The sequence below is a fragment of the Myxine glutinosa genome, chromosome 1 (assembly GCF_964187855.1).
Source record: "Myxine glutinosa chromosome 1, kmMyxGlut1.1, whole genome shotgun sequence".
NCBI classification, from domain to species: Eukaryota; Metazoa; Chordata; class Myxini; order Myxiniformes; family Myxinidae; genus Myxine; species Myxine glutinosa.
In genome coordinates, this window is record NC_136261.1 from 217673855 (window position 1) to 217695380 (window position 21526).

At 46.7% G+C, this 21526-nt stretch overlaps 1 protein-coding gene and 1 long non-coding RNA gene across 6 annotated transcripts in view; one reads left to right on the top strand and one right to left on the bottom strand.

Annotated features, from left to right (window-relative positions):
• Nucleotides 1-468: 468 nt before the first annotated feature.
• LOC137434040 (uncharacterized) overlaps nt 469-21526 on the top strand; it is a 58934-nt gene continuing 37876 nt past the window's right edge. For 2 of the 5 annotated variants that reach the window (XM_068126653.2, XM_068126671.2), the window contains exons 1-2: nt 470-795; nt 13136-13589. In XM_068126653.2, coding sequence (XP_067982754.1) covers nt 13139-13589 — 451 coding nt within the window. In that variant the 5' untranslated portion in view covers nt 470-795; nt 13136-13138. Of the gene's footprint in view, nt 796-12784; nt 12896-13135; nt 13590-21526 lie in introns of those variants that run through there. The other 3 variants (XM_068126682.2, XM_078783755.1, XM_068126662.2) reach the window with 3 other exon arrangements.
• LOC137434061 (uncharacterized) overlaps nt 20666-21526 on the bottom strand; it is a 60791-nt gene continuing 59930 nt past the window's right edge. The window contains exon 3 of the long non-coding RNA XR_013624426.1: nt 20666-21091. This is a non-coding gene — a long non-coding RNA (uncharacterized LOC137434061). The remainder of the gene's footprint in view (nt 21092-21526) is intronic.

Here is a 21526-nt window from a genome sequence, read left to right on the forward strand (position 1 = left end):
TTAATTATATTTGTCAACGCACTACATTTCTGAATTTTAATATGCTTTGTCATTCGATGTAAATTATAGTTTTCGGTGTGAAAAAGCTGAATGCCAGCCTCTCCTAAACAACTATTCAAACACACCACAAATGCCACAGTCAATTTTCAATGTTTCGCGTTCGACAAAAAGAAGTGAAACAGTGTTTTTTATTTAAAAATTGATAACACCAGATTTATAGTGCTTTCTGTTAAAAGAAGAAAGGTAAACTACATTGAGGTTATAAATAAATCCTGTGGTCCATGTTATGACGTGATTTTTCTCTCATCCTTACAGTCCTCAACCATATCACTCCGCTTGGTCATATCACAACTCAACTGGACCCTACGCGATACAAAAAGAGTTCTGCATTTGCAATGTGCTGTGCAGTAACTACTAACTATACGTGGTGGCAAAATGCAAATGGCAATACACCACAATATGCGATCCTACACGTCAATGGCGTCCTTCTCCGCCTTTCAGCAATTAATTATAATCGAATAATACATTTAACACCTCCACGTGTAACGAAAATGTTATTTCATTTTATTACTGTATCTGAAGCAAAAGGAAAGTTTATGGCGTAACTAAATGTTTTTAACACGATATAAACAGTGGATTTAAAATGCCTCTGGAGATTCGCGCACTTCCTCTTCCAGGGAAAGCCGTCGATGGTGTAAAGGTGAAAGGGCAGGTGTAGTCACGAGGCCCAGTTTGGACGTGCTTCGAGGAGCGGAGGCTGATCCGTTCGTCGGAAGCGATTGTGAGCATCCCTTGGTAAGATTTGTTCTCGCCGTCAATGGCCTCGGATGGATCGTGCGATGTGATTGCTAATTACAGTAGCGAGGGTGCTACGTGTACTGTACGTGTTTGATTCCTTCCCTTCGGAAGCTCTTCGTTAATATTCACAGCTCATGGTTCGATCGCCTTTTGCGATTTGCTCACAAAGAGACGAACGAACTCTCGGTAATGGCGGGTCTTTTACAAATGAGAAACGTCGCACCAGATGGCTCAATAAAAGCAGCATTTTAAATCGGATTCGTTCTTGGTTACCTTGCACGTTACCTGGGAATGGGATGGTGGGCTTGGGGATTTTCTGTGTTTCTTTGTCCGTCTGAATCTTCATTTGATGTTGATGGGAAATAATTTTGTTGCTGTGGCGGACACAAAAGCCCACTGGCGTGGTGACATCATTCCACGCACGAAGTGGGCGGTGGCCACGCCCGAGGGGTAGGCGTGGCCTCATGATATACACCGGGCGACCAGCCCGGAGGAGTTCAGTGTTACAGTGTAGTCTTACAATAAAGACATTTATATGTTACCGCTTGTCCGCTTCCTCCTTGCTCACAAGCAGCGCGCGTAACGCCGCGCTTTACTGGTGACCCTCGACGTTGGATCTGCCGGAGCGATCCTTCCACACGCGACGCCATCGCCATGGCCGCCTTCGTCAAACTTCCGGAATTTTGGGAGGCTCAGGCCGAAGTCTGGTTCGTCCAGGCCGAAGCCCAATTTCAGCTTCGGCGCCTCACCAACGACGACCTGCGCTACTGCCATGTCGTCGCCTCCCTCGGGCCCGGCACGGCCGCTCGAGTTGTGTCCGTCCTTCGCCACCCACCGGACGGCCACAAGTACGAGGCACTCAAGCGGCTACTCCTAGCCACGTTCGGCCTCACGGACGACGCACGGGCCGATCGCCTCCTGGATCTCCCCGAGCTCGGTGAGACGCGCCCGTCGGTCCGAATGGACCATATGCTGTCACTGTTGGGCGACGAAGCCCCCGGTTCGCTATTCCGGGCGCTTTTCCGTCGCCAACTTCCAGCGCAGGTTCGCCTCGCGTTGGCCGGGACCGGGCTAACGGAACCCCGAGCATTGGCGGCCGAGGCGGACAAGTACTTCGCCGCTTCGGACACGCGGGCGAGCGTTGGCGCCTTCGACGCTGATGTTCCACAGCATCATCTTCGACAGCACGCTGATGTTCCACAGCATCATCTTCTACAGCACGCTGATGTTCCACAGCATCATCTTCTACAGCACGCTGATGTTCCACAGCATCATCTACAGCACGCTGTGGTTCAGCAGCATGCTGATACGCACCTCGTGAACGCCGCCACGCCCCGCCCACCGCCGCGGCGAAAACCGCCACCGCGGGGAAACCCGTCGACTCCACCGGCCTGGCGGAGCCAGCCGCGCTCCTCCAGCTCCACCACCTGGTGCTGGTTCCACGCCAAGTTCGGCCACGAAGCTCGGCGGTGTCATCCGCCGTGCTCCTTCAACGGGTCGGGAAACGCCCGGGCCGGCGCTCAATTGTGGCGATGAGCGCCGGCCGTTCGAGCAGCCTGCTGTTCATAACGGACACCTTCTCCGGGCGCCGTTACCTGTGCGACACGGGAGCACAGGTGAGTGTCATTCCCGCCGGCACGTCAGACAAGCACGCCGCGGGTGGGGGCCCCGCGCTGCTTGCCGCGAACGGGACGCCCATCCGTACGTACGGAAAACGCTGCCTCTCTCTGCGGTTTGGAGGGCAGGTTTTCCGATGGACGTTCGTCACCGCCGACGTGCCCATGGCACTGCTTGGCGCGGACTTCCTGTGCGCTAATGGGCTCCTGGTCGACGTCAAGCGCAGACGGCTTGTCCAGGCCGAGACGTTCAGCTCGCTCGCATGTGCGTTGCCCAGCTCAACGAGCGGCTTGCCAAGCGGCTTGCCGAACGATTCGGTTCCGGCCACGTTGGTCTGTACGCTTCCGGCAGCGGACGCATTCACCCGCCTCCTCGCCGGCTTCCCGGCCCTCACGCGGCCCACCTTCTCGGCGGGGGCCGTCAAGCACGGGGTGGCCCATCACATCCCCACCATCGGGCCACCGGTCTACGCCCGGGCACGCCGCCTCGAGCCGACGAAGCTGGCGGTGGCAAAAGCGGAGTTCGCTACCCTGGAGCGACTCGGCATCGTTCGGCGCTCAGAGAGCGCTTGGGCGTCGCCGCTGCACATCGTGCCGAAGCCCGGCGGGGGATGGCGACCGTGCGGGGACTATCGCCGTCTCAATGACGCCACGACTCCCGACCGCTACCCCGTCCCCCACATTCAGGACTTTTCCGCCCGTTTGGCGGGCAGGTCCTTCTTCTCGAAGGTGGACCTCATACGCGGCTACCATCAGGTCCCCGTCAGGCCGGAGGACGTCCCGAAGACGGCGGTCATCACGCCATTCGGACTCTTCGAGTTCCTGCGCATGCCCTTCGGTCTGAAGAATGCGGCTCAGGCGTTCCAGCGACTGATGGACAGCGTCCTGCGCGACTTGGATTTTGTCTACGTCTACCTGGACGATATCCTCGTCGCCAGCGCGTCCCACGAAGAGCACCTACGCCACCTCCGCACGCTCTTCGAACGCCTGGGCCAGCATGTCCTGATTGTGAACCCCGCAAAGTGCCGGTTCGGCGCCGCCACAATCGATTTTCTGGGGCACCGTGTCACCAGGCACGGAGCCGTCCCCCTGCCGGCCAAGGTGGAGGCGGTGAAGGGGTTTCCGCGCCCCCGCACGATCAGAGGGCTGCAGGAGTTCCTGGGCATGGTGAACTTTTACCATCGGTTCCTGCCCCGTATCGCCCAGCTCCTGCGCCCCCTGCACGAAGCTCTCCGAGGTAAGCCGGGCAAAGGCGACGTTACCTGGACCGAGCAGATGGACACGGCGTTCACGGGCGCGAAGCTCGCTTTGGCTAACGCCACCATGCTCGCGCACCCGGCGCCCGATGCACCGATCGCCCTCACCACCGATGCCTCGGACTACGCGGTGGGCGCGGTGCACGAGCAATGGGTGCGTGGAGCTTGGCAACCGCTGGCGTTCTTTAGCCGGCAGCTTCGCCCGCCCGAACGCCGTTACAGTACCTTCGACCGCGAGTTGCTCGGACTTCACTTGGCGGTCAGGCACTTCCGTCATCTGCTCGAGGGCCGGGCGTTCACTGCCTTCGTCGACCACAAGCCGCTGATCTTCGCGATGGGCAAGGTCACCGAGCCGTGGTCGGCCCGGCAGCAGCGTCACCTCTCGGCCGTGTCCGAGTACACGACGGACATCCAGCACGTCGCGGGGAAGGACAACCCGGTTGCGGATTGCCTTTCCCGGGCCGTCACCCACGCAGTCCACCTCGGCATCGACTATGCCCGGATGGCAGCGGACCAGGCCGCTGACCCCCGACGTCCAGGCCTTGCGGACCGCCGTCACGGGCCTCCGCGTCACCGAGGTGCCGTTCGACGGCGCGGGCGCGGCCCTCTTGTGCGACGTCTCCCTCGGGCGTCCTCGCCCCATTGTGCCCGCGGGCTGGCAGCGCCAGGTGTTTGACGCCATCCACGGCCTGTCCCACCCGGGCGCGAGGGCCTCCCAAAGGCTGATCGCCGACAAGTTCGTCTGGCATGGCCTCCGGAAGGCCGTCCGCGGCTGGGCCAGGACGTGCCTCGCGTGCCAGCGCGCCAAGGTGCACCGGCACACCCAGGCCCCGTTGGCCCCGTTCACGGTGCCGGAACGCCGGTTTGACCACGTCCACGTGGACCTGGTGGGACCTCTGCCCCCCTCGCGGGGTTTCACCTACGTCCTCACCATGGTGGACCGCACCACCCGGTGGCCGGAGGCCGTGCCCTTGGCGTCGACAACGGCGGCCGATGTCGCGCAGGCTTTCATCGCCACCTGGGTCGCCCGGTTCGGCGCCCCCTCAGACATCTCATCCGACCGCGGCCCCCAGTTCACCTCGGAGCTCTGGGGGGCGGTTGCGCAGGGGCTCGGGGTCCGGCTGCACCGAACCACGGCCTACCACCCCCAGGCTAACGGCCTGTGTGAGCGATTTCACCGCTCATTGAAGGCCGCGCTCCGGGCCACCCTCCGCGACGGCGGCTGGGTCGACAGGCTCCCCTGGGTCCTGCTGGGCCTCCGGACGGCGCCCAAGGAGGACCTGCGCGCATCCGCGGCGGAGTTGGTCTTCGGGCAACCGCTGCGGGTGCCGGGCGAGTTCCTCCCCGACTCCACGGCACCATGGTCCGCGGCACAGCAGCGCTCCGCTCTGCAAGAGACCGCCCAGAGGTTCGCCCCGGTGCCAACGGCATGCCACGGGCACCCACCGACGCACGTCGCCCCGGAGCTTCGCACGGCGGAGTACGTCTTCGTCCGCCACGATGCCCATCGGACACCACTGCGGCCCCCATACGACGGGCCTTTCCGCGTGCTGGAGACCGGGGCGAAGCACTTCACCCTGGACATCGGCGGTACTCCTGACCGCGTTTCGGTAGACCGCCTCAAGCCGGCCCACCTCGATGTGGACCATCCACCGCCAGTGGCCCGACCCCCACGTCGGGGCCGCCCTCCTGCGGGCGGACCCCCGGCACCGCCCAGCCCCGCCGCCACGGCGCCCCCCGGTCCTGCACCCATCCCAGGGGCAGCCAGGGGCATCCCACCTGGTATCCCTGCACCCCGGACGCCGCCGATCGCCAGGGGGCGCTTCGGCCGGGTCATTCGTCTGCCCCGCAAACTGGCCCTCCAGGTGCGCGGGAATTCTGGGGGGGCGCGTGTGGCGGACACAAAAGCCCACTGGCGTGGTGACATCATTCCACGCACGAAGTGGGCGGTGGCCACGCCCGAGGGGTAGGCGTGGCCTCATGATATACACCGGGCGACCAGCCCGGAGGAGTTCAGTGTTACAGTGTAGTCTTACAATAAAGACATTTATATGTTACCGCTTGTCCGCTTCCTCCTTGCTCACAAGCAGCGCGCGTAACGCCGCGCTTTATTGCCTTAATTATTTATTTTTGTCTCGCTTCCATAAGTCGTCTCTGTGTTAGATCGGGTGATTATAGTTCCGTCCCTCTTGAGACTTAAGCCAGGTGTTGGTTTAACAGTTAAGATGGCTGGCACGAGATTTCAGGGTCTTGAGTTCAAGCCCCTGGTAAGCCATTGAATTAACACCAGGTGGGTTGACTCAGCCAGTCATACCTTCCATGGTCGGCAAAATGAGTACCAGCTTACTGGGATGAATGAGCCATTCACGTATCCTACGTCGGAGTGGTGATCCGTCCAGGATTGTGCCTAATGACCAAGAAACTGCCTCAGTAGCCCTGTGCATCTGAAGACACAAAAGTACTGGTCTTCTTCTTCTTCTTCCCTCTTGAGACCTACATGTAAAAGGAGTGGTCTTCTTCCCTATTGAGAATTCTTCTTCTTCCCTCTTGTGACCTAATCACAAGACGATGGCAGTCCGACAACCGATGGTGGTCGAGTTCACAAATCTCACAGGACTGGCACCCTGGCTCGTAGTTCAACCTCGTACGTTTGATCACATAACTGCAATCATCAAAACACTTCATTGATTCCCAGTACGTCAAGGTCTAGATTTAAAAATGATGGAAATCCTAAACCACATTTTTAGAACCACCTTGGGAAAGGACAGTGGAGCGAGGTTTTTGTCGTGAGTCGGATATGGCTTTGGTAATTGGGTTAATTTATAAATTTAGAAAATGCCAGAGTACATCTTCAGAATAAGCGTACGTAATAAGTATATGACAGGCAGTGCCAGATTAGTATTGAAGTTCCCTAATCTTCCCTTCCAGGCTGTTCGTGTCCACACACCCATATACCCAACTTGGTGGTTATTGTAGTTTTCCCCATTGAAATTTGTGTTTTTCCACTTTTCTCACTGTACAAAAGGATCATACAGCACCGAAGACATGGCCAAGCTGTGAGATTCCATTACGCATTCCCAGCAAGACGAATACGTGATCGAAAATTACAGGCCTCCCTCGTCAATGAAAACCTGGCCGGCATATTGGGGCTGGCGTACAGAGCGCTGCAGGTTGTTTGGTACCGGTCTTGTTTGATCATGTCTTCAATGCTGGCGTGGTGTGCTTGGAGATCTGCTTAGCGACTGGGTGGCTGACGTACTACCCTGGAAAGGCGTCGTCCCTCTCGCCCTACTGGGAACCTCCCCGAGTGAGACATAATCTGTGGCTGATGCTCACCCTTGAAGTCGGGAAGTACCATTTTCAGGAAGTACCATTGTCATTGGTTAGATTTTAAAACAGTGTGCCATCCTGATGAGCACAAATAGGTACGAAATCCAGATATGCGGCTTTGTTTTGATGTTTAACCAATGACCACCATATAAATCTCCATATTATGGAGTGGCCGGGCTGAAGCCTCCGGGTTGGAGGTGACACTATGGTCTGAGCTATGCAGGAGCTATTGGCTGCATATTTATTGAGATCGGGAGGAGCGCTCCTCATGCTCCACATATATGTATGTATGTATATATATATATATATATATATATATATATATATATATATATATATATATATATATATATACTTGCAGATAGCCTGGTCCGACTGGGATGTTGTAAGGGAATTTGTTCCCAATAAAATGTGTAATATTTAAGGAGTTTGGCAGGAATGTCCTTTGACAACATAATGGCAGGGAACCGTGAAATTTCCGTAGAATGTAAAGTATGACTTTGAGTCATCATCCCTGCCGCTCTCCCAACTCAGCATCCTCCCCCAACCCCCCCCCTCACTCTAAATCCGCATCCCTCCCCCTCCCAACTCAAAGCCTTCCTCCCTCCCTCGTAGGGATTGACACACACACTAGACTGATTAGACCTGTAGTGACCTCGACCCAATATGGAAGGTATGTATCATTCTGGTTTCCAATTTTTCATTGTTTGGGTCTATTTTGGTTTTCAGTTTTTATTTTTTTGTTCATTTGTTCTCCTAATACCCCCAAATTATTTGAGACATTAGGATCATATGCAAGGCTGTGTGACGTCAAAAGCTTTCCCTCACCGAAGGACCCATTCACAACCTTCCAGGATTCTGCACGCAGTACCACTTCACTTCCGATTAGGTCGAATAAATAAAGTAAAAGCCCGTTTTAGACTCCTACCAAATCGTTTTTTGTTAGCTCCAACATGCCACGGATGGATTAGTAAGGATTCTGCAGTTCCGTTTGTAGGAGGATAATGCGTTTCTTTCCAAAATAATGAATTTTTCTTCGTGAAGTAAATGGATGAAAAGGAAATAATTTGTCTCTATTTATTTCTTTATTTTGCTATGATTTTCGTTTAACATTGTCGTTTAACATTGTCGTATTGTCGTTTGTCGTTTAACAACATAATAGTCACTAACTGCTAAGACTGCTCAGGCTTCTCGTTATGGTAAATCAATGGAAAGGTAATTATACTTTGATAAAATTGACTGAATAGTTTGTGTTGTATTTTTTTTATTACTTCCGTTAGATGTGCAAACCGACGACTCAGCATATACACCACAACAAAAATGAATATAACTCAATTGCACGAATAACAAGAAAGTTACTCAGGCTCGGTTACGGTCTTTGTAAACCTTGGTACCACCATTTTTGGGCGTACATTCCGCTCATCATTCTACTCTGGACATGCTGCTTCTGCTGTCTCAACAATGGATGGAGGTCCTCAATGCCAAACAGGAAATTAGAGCTGTCCCCCTTGACATATCACGTTCCTTCGATACGGTCTGGCACCCCGCTCTGCTCACCAAACTCTCCTCCTATGGTATCCATGGAAATCTCCATGCATGGCTTGCGGTCTTCCTCTCTGGTCATAGTCAACATGTGGCCCTGAATGGATTTCTCTCATCTCCCCTTCCTGTTCTGGCTGGAGTTCCCCAAGGTAGTGTTCTGGGCACTGTGCTTTTTCTGGTCTTCATTAATGATCTCTCCGACTCTCTGGAAAATCCTCTCTATCTCTTTGCTGATGAGCTATCTCTTTGCTCAGATCGGCAATCTGCAGCCTCCTCACTCTCTGCAGATCTGGACAAAATCACAGACTGGTCAAACAAGTGGAACATGTCTTTCAATCCTGACAAATCTCACACTCTTACGATGTCTCTCTGAAAAGACCGACTGGAAAACCCTCCCATCTACTTTCTCACAATCCTCTCCAAGAAGTTCTGTCGCTCAAGCTTTTGGGTCTCACTATCTGCCATGATCTTTCTTGGAAAAACCACATTTCCAAGCTGGCCTCCAAAGCCAGTCGCCGATTGGGCATCCTCCGGCGTGCGAAGTCCTTCCTTGGCATACCTCAGCTCCTCACCACATACAGACTTGGCATTTAATATGGAATATTTTTTTTGTGGGGGTGAACTTACTTTTCAAGATGTCTTAGAACCAAAAGTTCATTGGAATTATGTTGAAATTATTCTAGATTTTGTTAATGTCACCTTTAAAAGAAACAAAAACCACATTTGACATTTCGAAACAAATAAATTGATCCTTGAAAGTGATGTAAACTGATATCGAACTCAATTCATGGACAGTACTGTGTTAAACTTCTGTACGTTTTCCAGAAGTATCTCTTTATTTTGCACATTAGCCAAAATTTTTTTTTAACAAAAACAAAAGTTAAATTACGACAGATTACGGACAGTAAAATTACAGTTCAGTACTTCGTGTAACCCCCACGAGCATTCAGGAGAGCACGTACACGTTGAGGCATGCTGTTCACGAGATTTGCCAAGGTTTGGACAGGAATCGCTTGCCATGCAGTGACAATAGCCTGCTGCAATTCACGCACAGCGGTCGGCTGCTGGTCCAAGTGGTCGATTTGATGCGTTAATTCTGCCCACAAGTTCTCTATCGGATTCATATCCGGGGACATGGCAGGCCACTCCATATGCTCCACACCACGGTCAGCAAGAAAGTGTTGGATCATGCGAGCACGATGAGGCCGTGCATTGTCATCTTGGAAGACAAAGTTTCCTCGAAAGGCTGCACGAGCAAATGGAAGCAATGTTTCTTCCAGAATGGCCCTGTACTTGAACTGGTTCAGGTTTCCATTCAGAACAACCAGGTCAGTTTTGCCCCCTGCATGAAAAGCAGCCCAAACGGTCACCCCACCACCTCCAGCTTGGACTCTTGGCACTATACAATCTTTGTTGTAGGCTTCATGCACTTGTCTGCACACTCGGACGCGGCCATCTTGACGATAGACCAGAAATCTAGACTCGTCACTGAAGATCAGGTGATTCCAGTGTCCTGGCTGCCATTGATGGTGCTCTCTGGCCCACTGCAATCGGCGCTGGCAGTGTTGTCTGGTCAGGCGTGGCTTTCTCAGGGGACGCCTGGCACGATAGCCTGCTTGAACCAGTCGTTGGTTGACTGGCCTTCTGGATACAGGCACATTTGTCAGTTGCTGCCACTCAGCCCTAAGCCAATTAGCTGACTTGGTACGGCCATTGCGGACTAACCGGTGCAGCTGGCGATCATCCCTCCTTGTGGTTCTGCGGGGACGTCCTGGCCTCGGTATTGGAGTAGGGACACCTCTCTGAGCATTTCGTTTCAGGATCTATGACACCTGACCTTGAGTGATGCCATACTGCCGAGCAATAGCACGCTGTTTCATGCCGTAATTTCGTAAAGCCATCACTTCATGACAAACAGCATTGTCGAGTTGACGGACCATCTCCAGAGGAAGCGGCAATAACTTTTGGAGAAGTGCAGCAGTTGTTTTCCACTAATACAGAACACAACAACCCTTGTATACCCGACTGTGAAGCCAATCATCAAATGCACCTGTCCGTACATTTTGCCACGCCACCTGTGATATAATCCTGTTGTTGACTTCTTGCTGCGACAGACAATCAGTTACATGGTTCTTTTAACAAATAAATCACCAAAGCGTAAAAGAAACTCACCAGATTGATATACTGAGTTAAGAAAGTAAACCCAAGTCAAGAAAAAAAAAATATTCCATCTTAAATGCCAAGTCTGTACAAGGCTTTCATCCGCAGCTCAATGGAATACTGTTCCCCCCTCTGGGCCGGTGCTCCTGCCTCATACCTAGGTCGGCTTCACGCTGTTGAAACAAAAGCTTTCAGAATCATTGGAATCTCCTGCGATGAAGCTAACTCCGAGGGCCTTTGACTCACTCACCGCAGGCAGGTTGGTGGTCTTTCTGTCTTCTATCGACTCCTCGCTGGCCTTGCTCCCCCGGCTCTCTCTGTGCTCTGTCCCCCAAATATTCCTACAGGTCGCACAAGATCTGCCAGCAACCCTCTTTTGGTTAAACTGCCAAAATCTAGGCTCTCTGCTCACCTTCACTCTTTCATTCCCCTTTTCTCCTGCCTCTGGAACAAACTCCCCCACTCCCTTCAACCCCACTCCTCCCTCCAGGTCTTTAAAACAGCTGTTCACCACCATCTCTTATCTTCCCCCATCCAAAACCTTGATCTTTTCTACCCCCGCTAATTCACCCCAGATACACTTTTTTGAAATTCCAACTTCTTTCCTGGAAGTCCTTGCAGTGTCCATACGTTTTATACCTCTCCCACCTCCCCCCAAGCCCTCACACTCCCATAGTTCTCTCGATGTCCCTGCTCTCAAATGTTGTGTTTGTGTCCTTCCCCCTCTCTCCCCATCTTGTCTACCGTTCCCCTTATTATATGTTTTATGTGTCTGTTTGACTTTTTGTGTGATTAATGTTAGCTCTTTCATGAGCCTCGATCTTGTATAACCCATCGTTTAGAGGCCATTTTTCCCCGCAAAGCGGGGGTTGGCCTTTTCGGGGACCGTGGTAGTTGATGTTTTTTGGTCCCCTTTTTGAAGCAATGTTTTACGGCCGGATGCCCTTCCTGACGCCAACCCTTTTTGCCGCCTTCAACGACAAACAGGGAATTACCAGTGAACTGGTACTCAATTAGCCGACCTCGGAAGGATGACAGGCTGAGTCAACCCCCCTGGCATTAATTCGGCGATCGACCGAGATTCTAACCCAGGATCCTAGGATCCTAAGCCGGCCGGTATGGTAAGAGGCCGGTATGGCCTCGATCTTGTATACAAAAAGAAAAAGAAAAAGAAAGCTATCAGATTGCAGACCTGCACCAAGATGTGCCAGCTCAGGGTGAGCAGGATGATGCATCCCAGAAGCAGGAAGGGGAAGCAAGGCATCATCCATGTCTCGAGGTCCGGCCACCCCATCCCGGCGACGAAGCAAGAGAGTGAATGTAGAGAAAGATGCTACTACTTTGAAGCCCAAGTTCAACTCTCTAAAACCAGAATGAGAACTGAAAAACCAGAACTCAAAACTAGAGCAGAGCAGAATTCCAACTGAACCGCCATGCTCAGGCTCGGTTACGGTCTTTGTAAACCTTGGCACCACCAATTTTGGGCGTACATACCGCTTATTGGGTGTCCACTTCTGTGGGCGTGCCATACTCTGGGCCATCCCGCCCTGTTTAACGGCCCTAATAAAAGTTTTACATCACCTCTCCGCGGCTCTTTAGCCAATCTCGCTGCCATGGCCTGTGGTCTACTGGCCAAACAGTTCATGCTCTCTCCGTTTAAAGCGCAATGTGCTTTCCATGTGTCTTTTTGCCCAAGTCATCACCTGAAAACAAAAGGTTTACACAGAAAACTTACTCAATACTGTCTTAAAGTTAACAGTCACTGACTGCTTCCTTGGTGCACGTTTTACAATATGACCTACACTGACAATTTTCCCTGTTACAAGAGTAATCTAAGCTATGCGGTCACACGGTCCATTCTATTCCTGCCACAATGTAGCTATGGATTCCCCCCTTCCATGTAGCAATACGTACACTTGCTTTGAAATATTATAATTCATGAAAATTGGCATCGTGGAAGATTGCAGGAAGACAAGAAATTTAATGCAGTTTAAGTTAAATCCTCTATACTTGGACTGATGATCAACAAAACTTAACTTTAAATGTAAGAAAAGTTGTTCATGTGTACTGTTTTGTTAACAGGAAAACAAAACCACTACAGGATAGTGCCAATATAGCGTACTTACCTTTGAGCTGTGTTGTCCAGCTGTGATTCTCGACCCAACTTCAAATTGTTGGATTGGTGTATCGCAGGTAGGGCATTGCGTGTGCCATCACAAAGTGTACCACCCCTTGAATGGCTGCATGTCAAATTAAAATAGCTGTATATGAAGATGAAATGAATCCCACTGTTCCCACCTTACCCCCTCATACCCACTGCCTAATGGACTCTTTGTTTCTTTCTTATGTGAGATGGTAGATTTGTATACACCACATTGCACTGTTTTCCAAAAATATAAATAATTATTGTGCATGCTCTGTGTCCTATGGCAGGTCATGGTTGAAATGGAGGCGTTCTCAGCCTGGCTGCAGGTTCAAGGTCTGAGAACAGAAACGGCTCATGCTGTGGTGAAAAAATTGGGGATCGAGAGCCAAGAAGCATTTCGGGCCTGCATTGATCCAGCCCCCGTTAAAGCCGAGCTATTTGTGATGGCCAAGCAGAGGTTGCCTTTCGTTATGTATGCTGAGCTGCGCAGCTTTGTGGAATCCCACTGTGAACCACGACACGCCCGTCCTGCGGGTTCGCCATTGGTATCCGTCCTGTGCTCCATGTTAAACCTTGTAAGCCGGGAGCTGTCCAGCTGTGCACAGAAGTTGAACTTCCTGGATGTTTCACCCAATTATGAAGGAGCTGATGGTGTGCAAATGGAAAATGGTGGAATGTATGGAGTCAGATCTGATAGCATCAGACTTGATCTTCAGGAAGAGAGGGTGAATGCAGAACCCGGTATGTTTTTGCATGTATGTTATCAGCATGTTACAGCATTTTTTTTTCCCATAAAAAGGATTCAGCATTTTATATTTTAAAATAATCACCATAATTTTGTGTGCAGCCTGTGGCTGTTGGTTTGCATCATTGCTGAGAGCGTGACTGTGCTGCTGATAAAATGCCCCCCCACCACCCTTCTGGTTACGGCATTAATTTGGAATTTGGCCATGATTCTGGCAAATACCAACCTACTCTTCGTGAAGGACACCGTATGCCGGCAGACGGGTTGCCCGTTTAATGTTCATCCAGAGGACAGCACACATATTGATGAATCGCCCTGCCAGTGAAACTCCAGGATGACAGTTAATAGCAGGGTCTAGATTAAAACCCAGTCTAGACAGCTTAGAAGGGAATGTAAAACCTTTAGGCCATCCTGCCAGCCCATTTTGAAAGAATGAGAATGTGTTTATAGGTGGTATTATAGGAGATGTGAAATGGGGGTAGTTGTGCTGAGATGGAACTTTTAAGAAAAATCCATTATCAGAGTTTTCCACAGTTTGTAAAAGCAGCTGTCTGTTGAATATTGAAAAATAGGTGTCTTCGCCAAGTGAGGTGAGTTCTGAGTTGTGCTGTGTTGTCTAATTGGTTGGAGTCGTCCATTCAGGGTTGGAGTCGACCGTTCATTACGAGAGTACACATCAGCAAAGTGCTGAAGTCATGTTTTCATTTGAAGGATTTCTTTCATAGATCGCAGGAAAGCTTTGCATTAAAAAGCACAGATCTTGTTTGCAGTTTTTTAACCACGTTATTTTTCCAAACATACAAATGGTGCGATCGATCCATATTTGAGTTTTATCTTGAAACTCAAGCTAAAACAGCCAGCAATGCCCTCCTCAGTGGGTGTACGTAGGCCCATGGCCAAACAGCTTTGATGAAGAACTATGCAGGATATATTTGACCTGAATCGTGTCCTGTTGTGTGACATAGTTCGAGCTTTGCATCATGGGCTATCTCATCTCTGAAAGCAGTTTTAAAATGTTTACAACAATGGACATCAATTAAAAAACAAAGAAAACAAAGATACTCAGTGTGAGCTGTGGGCTTGGTGTGAGAGCAAACTTCACCCAAAAATCAGATTTATCAAAAGACCTCGAGTCCTTTTTTGCATACATAGTCGAGGCTCGTGGAAGAGCTAGTACATTAAATGAATCAGGACGTAACAGACAAAAACAGGACGCAAAACACACATGCATGTGGTGCACAATCTGGATACAGAAGGAAACTCCCAGGACAAAAAATCCTTTGTTGAATTTTAGAATTAGATTCTTGCTTAATTACATGAATTTGCTTGCTGTTTGACAAACTATATCCAACTTGGAGTGTTATGTGAAAACTGAAGAAACAATGTGCAATACAAGAACTTGCTTTCAACAAAGTACTCCACCAACACAACATGATACCTCGCATGAACCTTAAGACGTCAGAGGCCTTTGATAATTTTGATTTTTTTGGGTGGAATTTATTCTCAACTTGCACCATTTTACTTCTTTGAATAATGTCCTGCTTTGTCAACCTTTTTTTAGACTATGCTATAAAAAGATGTTTGCCTTTATTCTGCTTTTTGTTGTGAAGTATTGAAATTCTTGAGAAAATGAAGCATTTCGTTTGAGCTAAACCTCATGGAAATATTTTGATTACATGTCAAATATCAGAAGATCTACTTGTGTTGCATCTTTATCAACATGAGTCATAGGAAAATGTTAGTTTAAGGACACTCTCATTTACCCCCATTGATTTTAATGTTAAATAGGGGAATAAATATTTGACTCATGCCAATAAGGAGGTGTAAAATTGGGTCAGCTGAAGTAATCTCATTTTCATAACAAATCATAGATGTTTATTATATAATGTTTTATTTATATATTTTAGATGTCACACATGAAAATACATCTGGCTTTGTGATGAAAGTCAACATGTTGGTTCTGGGGCATTCTCTTTTTTTTTTGTCATACATTTTAATATATATTTTAAACAATGTATATTTTTAACATTGAGTTTGTACAAGTAAAAGTGAGGATTCTAGAGCTTCATCCCTGTCAAATATCCCACCCTGAACTGTTTTTGGTCGAAGCATTTATTATTTTTGGTCGAAGCGAACTTTTTATCCCACCCAGAATCGAACTGTGTTGCATAATGCTCATCAACCAACTGTTTACCTCCTATGATAATGTATTCATCTAACCTCCATAACTACATAATGATGGTCTTTTAATTCATAGTCCCATTTATATTCTGGGTCTGCTTACCAAGTAAAATGGAACGAATGTATTCACGGTCTCATGTTATATGTGAGACAAAAACAAGTATGACTGTGTTGGCTGATAGCTTGTAAGTAGAGCATCTGCTTTGTAAGTGCAGCCACACAACACTCAAATCTCACTCCAGAGATTATTTTTTTTCCACATTTATTCACCTCAACATTTACATCTCATATACTGTATTAAAATGCTCATCTCCAAAAAATCATTTTAAAAGATAATAAACTGTATAACTAAAACGGCACTCGGTAGAAAGCATACCTCCGCCAGGCTGAACAGTTTACATTTTGTATCCCACTGGTAGGTCGGATCTGGATTCAGACCTTAACCAAATCCTATTGCTTGTTATTATCACTTACTCAACTCATTCACCTAGTTCTGTCATAAGTTGTCCACAACTTTTTGAAATATGCTATACGGTATTTCATTTTTGGCCCTATCACTCAATGGTGAAGAATCACTTCGTTTATATTTTAAAAATTATCATATCTGGATTCGGATCTTCACCAAAATAGAATCGATTTGTCCTTATGACACAGCCAACTTGTCCACCAAGTTTCACCAGAATCCATCCATAACTTTTTGAGATATTGTGCTATATATTTGTTTAGCCCTATCATTCAATAGTAAATAATCTCCCTGGTGTTGGGCTAGCGGCTAGGGTGCCGGCTTAGGATCCTAGGATCCTGGGTTCGAATACCGGTCGATCGCTGAATTAACGCCAGGGGGGTTGACTCAGCCTGTCATCCTTCCGAGGTCGGCAAATTGAGTACCAGTTCACTGGTAATTCCCTGTTTGTCGTTAAAGGCGGCAAAAAGGGTTGGCGTCAGGAAGGGCATCCGGCCGTAAAACATTGCTTCAAAAAGGGGACCGAAAAACCAACAACAACCACGGTTCCCGAAAAAGGCCAACCCCCGCTTTGCGGGGAAAAATGGCCTCTAAAGGTGGTTTATTCAATAGTAAATAATCGCTTTTTAAAATTCTCAGATCCGGATCTCGATCTCCATGAAAATCTAATAATTTCGTCCTTTTGACATACCCAACCTTTCCTCCAAATTTCAGCCAAATCCATCCACAAGTTTTTGAGATATCCTGTTCACAAACAGAGACAAACAGACAGACAGGGGTGAAAACATAACCTCCATCTCCCTTTACGGTGGCAGAGGTAATAAATACATAACTCGTAAAAATAAAAAAAATAAAAATAAGGTCTTAACTCTAAACACTCTCCTTTGAAGAGACTTGCCAAAATCATATAAATAATTCAAATAAAATTACTCTATATAAATGGCTTTGATAAATGGAACCAAGCAAAAACCAAACCAAAGTGGAGAAAATCACAAGCTTGGTATTTAAACGGGAAACATAATGAATGTGGAGGCCATCAAAAAGTTTTTATCAAAGAACTAACCAACACAAGCGTAAATACATCACATTAGCTAAGAGGCTTGAAATATAATTTTTTTTTAGTAGTTGTCATATAATCAATGAAAAAATAATCTATTTTAAAATGGTACGTGACTGGAGAAGGTTAGACCAGAACATTGAAAGAGGTTTATCATTTTATCTAGATATTTAAAACAAGAACCAAACTCCACCGTATTATTTATCAATACGGTTTTATCTTGATCATAATGAAAATTAGTAGAAAATAAAACACTAATAAACAACAAAACAACCAAATCTTTATTGGTAACCTTTATGAACTCATTTCATCAATTCAAAATATCAATAACTAATTTGCTCTTAAGTTTTAATATTTCATTGAAATTATCTTTCTTGTTTCATTGTGAATTTTGTTTTCTGTAATTATTGAGCATAAAATGAGCCTCAAATCTCCTCTCCATTTAAATAATGTAAATTGTAAGTCCATGGAATGGTGTCTAAAATATCAACAATTTTAAAAAGCTCACTAGGTTTTCTCAGGTTAATCTTTTTCATATTATAATTTTGTAAATGTTTTTGATGGTTTTGATTTGATAAAAGGAATGGACTATTATTTTATTTGTCTACATTATCTAGAATAGTAGAGACCCATTTCTGATGACCGAGTTCAGTAAATTTTTTATATAATCACTTTCAAAGTGCAATTAAAATGTTTGATGACTGGCTTTTCCATCATTAAAAGTGCTGTAGAATGTAATATCATTATCTTTAGGAGAATTCTTAAATATTCTGTTCTACTTTGTTCCCTCATCAGTCCTTAATTTATTTGGCTTCCTTTTGCTTTTATTAAATACAGTGTTAATTTAATTAAATACAGTATTGATAAATATCAAAATACCATAAGTATTGGAACAGTGAAGTCAAATTTATTATTGCTTTATCCTCAAATTTGTATTCGAGATCAAAATATGAATATGAGACAAGAGTACAGAAGGTCAGCTGTTATTTTTGGTATTTCTATGTGTATATGTTTTACCATTGTAGAACAATAGCACTTTTATGTTGAGTACCCCCCATTTTGGTAACTTTCTCTTTCGACAGTCTGTCACTAAAAGGGGATCGTGTGGTTGGTAGATTTGACCACGTAACCACCCTGTGGTCTTCCCTGGTTCATCAGGATTCTGATCAGGACACTGGTGCGTTATATTTGTGTCAGGAGTGAGATTCATACTTGTAGCATCCTTTGCTGTTAAGCAAGCACCCTTCAGAGAGTAAAGGAAAAATAAAATGTTTATTTTCGCACCCAAAAAAAGATAATTATTGGTGCAAAATTTTCTAATTTTGAATTGGCAGGGAAAATTTTACTTGCCATGGAACCACCACAGCTGTTCTTCCCATCCAATCCTCCCCTCCCCAGGAAGCTAAAGGACCCGTTCCCCAACACCCCGCAACCCGATATTTTCTCCCGCGGCAGAAATGGGAGGCTTAATGGCCATGATGGCCAACCTCATGGCTAAAATGGAAGCTGGGCAGGCTGAATCAAAGGCTGTGCAGGAGAAGTAATCACTGTATAGGAGAAATGAATGGCCGAAACGAAAGCTAGTCAGGCAGCGTAGGAAAGATCGACGGCTGAACTGAAAACCAAATTAAAAGCCTCGCAGGCTGAATTAAAACCGCCATTGAGATTGTCCAGGCTGAGACAACAGCCAAATTTAAATAAAGTGGGTTAAAACTGGCTAAGCAAATAACAACCAGCCAAGCCAAAGTGGGAGTGGGAAATGGAATTGGGGCCATGGTAAGGGATGTAAAGGCTGCACAGGGAGTAGAAGATTTATTAATTGAGATGTTTGTTTCCATGATCTAGTAAGTTTTATGTTTTGTCTTTTTATTACATTTTACATTGTCTTGCTAAATACAGAATTATTCATTAACTTATGAAAGTCTTTCTCAAAATCAGTCTTATGGACTGTGAGCTGGTCAGAAGTTAATCATAAAGTCGTGCCCGAAAGGTTTGATGTTCTTAATTATGTTACATTACCTGTAAATCCAACAAAACTCATTTATTGAGTCCTGCATTTCTGACGTTGGGAAGGAGCAGACCCTTAAAACCCTTTTCCAGAAATATTTGCACCCGAGGCTGATTATTATTTCATGACATCTACGTTCGACACTAAATCCAAAACATACGTGTGGAGAAATGAAAATCGTTGGCATTTGCATACAAGGACCCTTGTAAGGGTTCAAGAAGAGTCCCAATCAGAAATCTGCGCCCAAGAACGTTTTTTGTCACAAAAAGTTCCAATCAATTGCCATGAAATAAAAAGTCTGCGCAATAAAATTTCTGACCTGGTACTTTCGTATAAGAAGGCCCCTTAGGTATAAGGGTTCCAAACGATTTTTGGAAAAAAAATTGAAGCAAATGCTGAGCCGAAGCAAATTTCCACTTCAAATACATCAGAAAGATGCATGTGAATAATGATTCAGTGCGCAAGTTTTCATGTTGATAATTTGCAGATAAGAAGGCCCCTTAAAAGGGTTCAAGAAGTGTCTTGATCAGAAATTCGCACCCGATATATTTTTGATGCAAACTGCTCTATTCTAATGGTATGAAACAAAAATGCAGCATAAAAAAAAACTTTCTGATCCGGCCCTTTCAGAGAAGAAGGCCCCTTAGGATCAAAGGCATCAGAAATCACATTTGTAGTACTCAACTACCTACAGAAATAGAAGCTGCGGGGACATAGAGAAAGACTGTTCTTTAAGATTTGATGTTTATGATGTTGAAAATTAACGGATATGAAATCACTCTTTTCAAAAAGTAAAGTGTGCACTACTAAACCAAGGATAAACTGCAGGGCACTGCTGAACTGTGGACAGACGTGTGAGCCAATCCAAGGACAGATCACCGCACTTGCTAAACCGAGGACAGACCAGTGTGTGATTCATCTTCTTTCTGGTAGAGTATTCCCATGGTATCATGCAAGGTCTCCTTTATGGACAGGGTTTGATTCAGTTCGTCACAGTTGTGAAAAGTGTTGGCTCCAGTTTTACATTGTGATCAACTAATGCCAATTGTCTCGCACACCCTTCTAACCCTTTTTCGGAAATATTTGCACCTGAGGCTAATTATTATTTCATGACATCTACATTGGATACAAAAATGCAAAAAACATGCGCAAGAAATGAAAATCGTCAGCATTTGCATACAGGATCTGACCCTCATAAGGGTTCAAGAAGGGTCTTGATCAGAAATTTGTGCCCGAGACAAATATTTGTCACAGAAAGTTCAAATTAATTGCCATGAAACAAAAATGCAATGCAAGAAAATTTCTGACCCTGCACTTTTGGATAATGTTGAGGATTAATTTTAGATCATTATTAGGTCAACATGATCATCAACAAGAAGAAAAAATAAAAATAAAAAAAAATTATTTTTTATATTAGGTCAACATGATTGTCATGGAAATAATGCATTGTCCTCTCCGTGGTTTTACAATGTGGAGATTTTAATACTCGGGAGAGGGAGTCTGGCTTTTACAAACAAAGAACATACCAAAAAAAATACAGAAGTACCAGGAGTATCAAACATACATCGAAGGAACATCAAGTACAGAAAAGTTAAAATTTAGCCAGGATCTCTCTCTCCCAAGATACTCCAGTGAGTCTCACTTTTATACTTCAGCACACAGCTCGATTATCGCATCAGTCGAGGCCACAGCAGATACAATGTTTTGGTTTATGTCGAAGTAGATCAGAGGTTGTACCACATACACGATCGGGGACTGTAGACCTCTTGGTGCCAAGGGGCATCTTGACCTTTGTATGAACATGCATATATTCAGTTTAAACCCATTTTATAAACCAAAATACAATTACTAATTTGCCAACATTATAATGCACTAGGGCATGCCCGTACTATATATATATCTAAAATTATATCCCCCCCTCTATTTACATGAAATGGTTTGGTCCAAAGCGAACGGCTTGCGAGTACGGTGACAATCCCCCCCCCCCCCCTCTATTTACATGAAATGGTTTGGTCCAAAGCGAACGGCTTGCGAGTACGGTGACAATCCCCCCCCTCTATTTACATGAAATGGTTTGGTCCAAAGCGAACGGCTTGCGGAGTTTGGTAAAGAAATCGCCATAGCGTGCACAAACGCGCAGGAAAGCGAAAGAATCGCAAATTAGTTTTAATTAGTTTTAAAACATAGTTTAACGCCAACATAGTTTGCCAACGTGAAATAAATG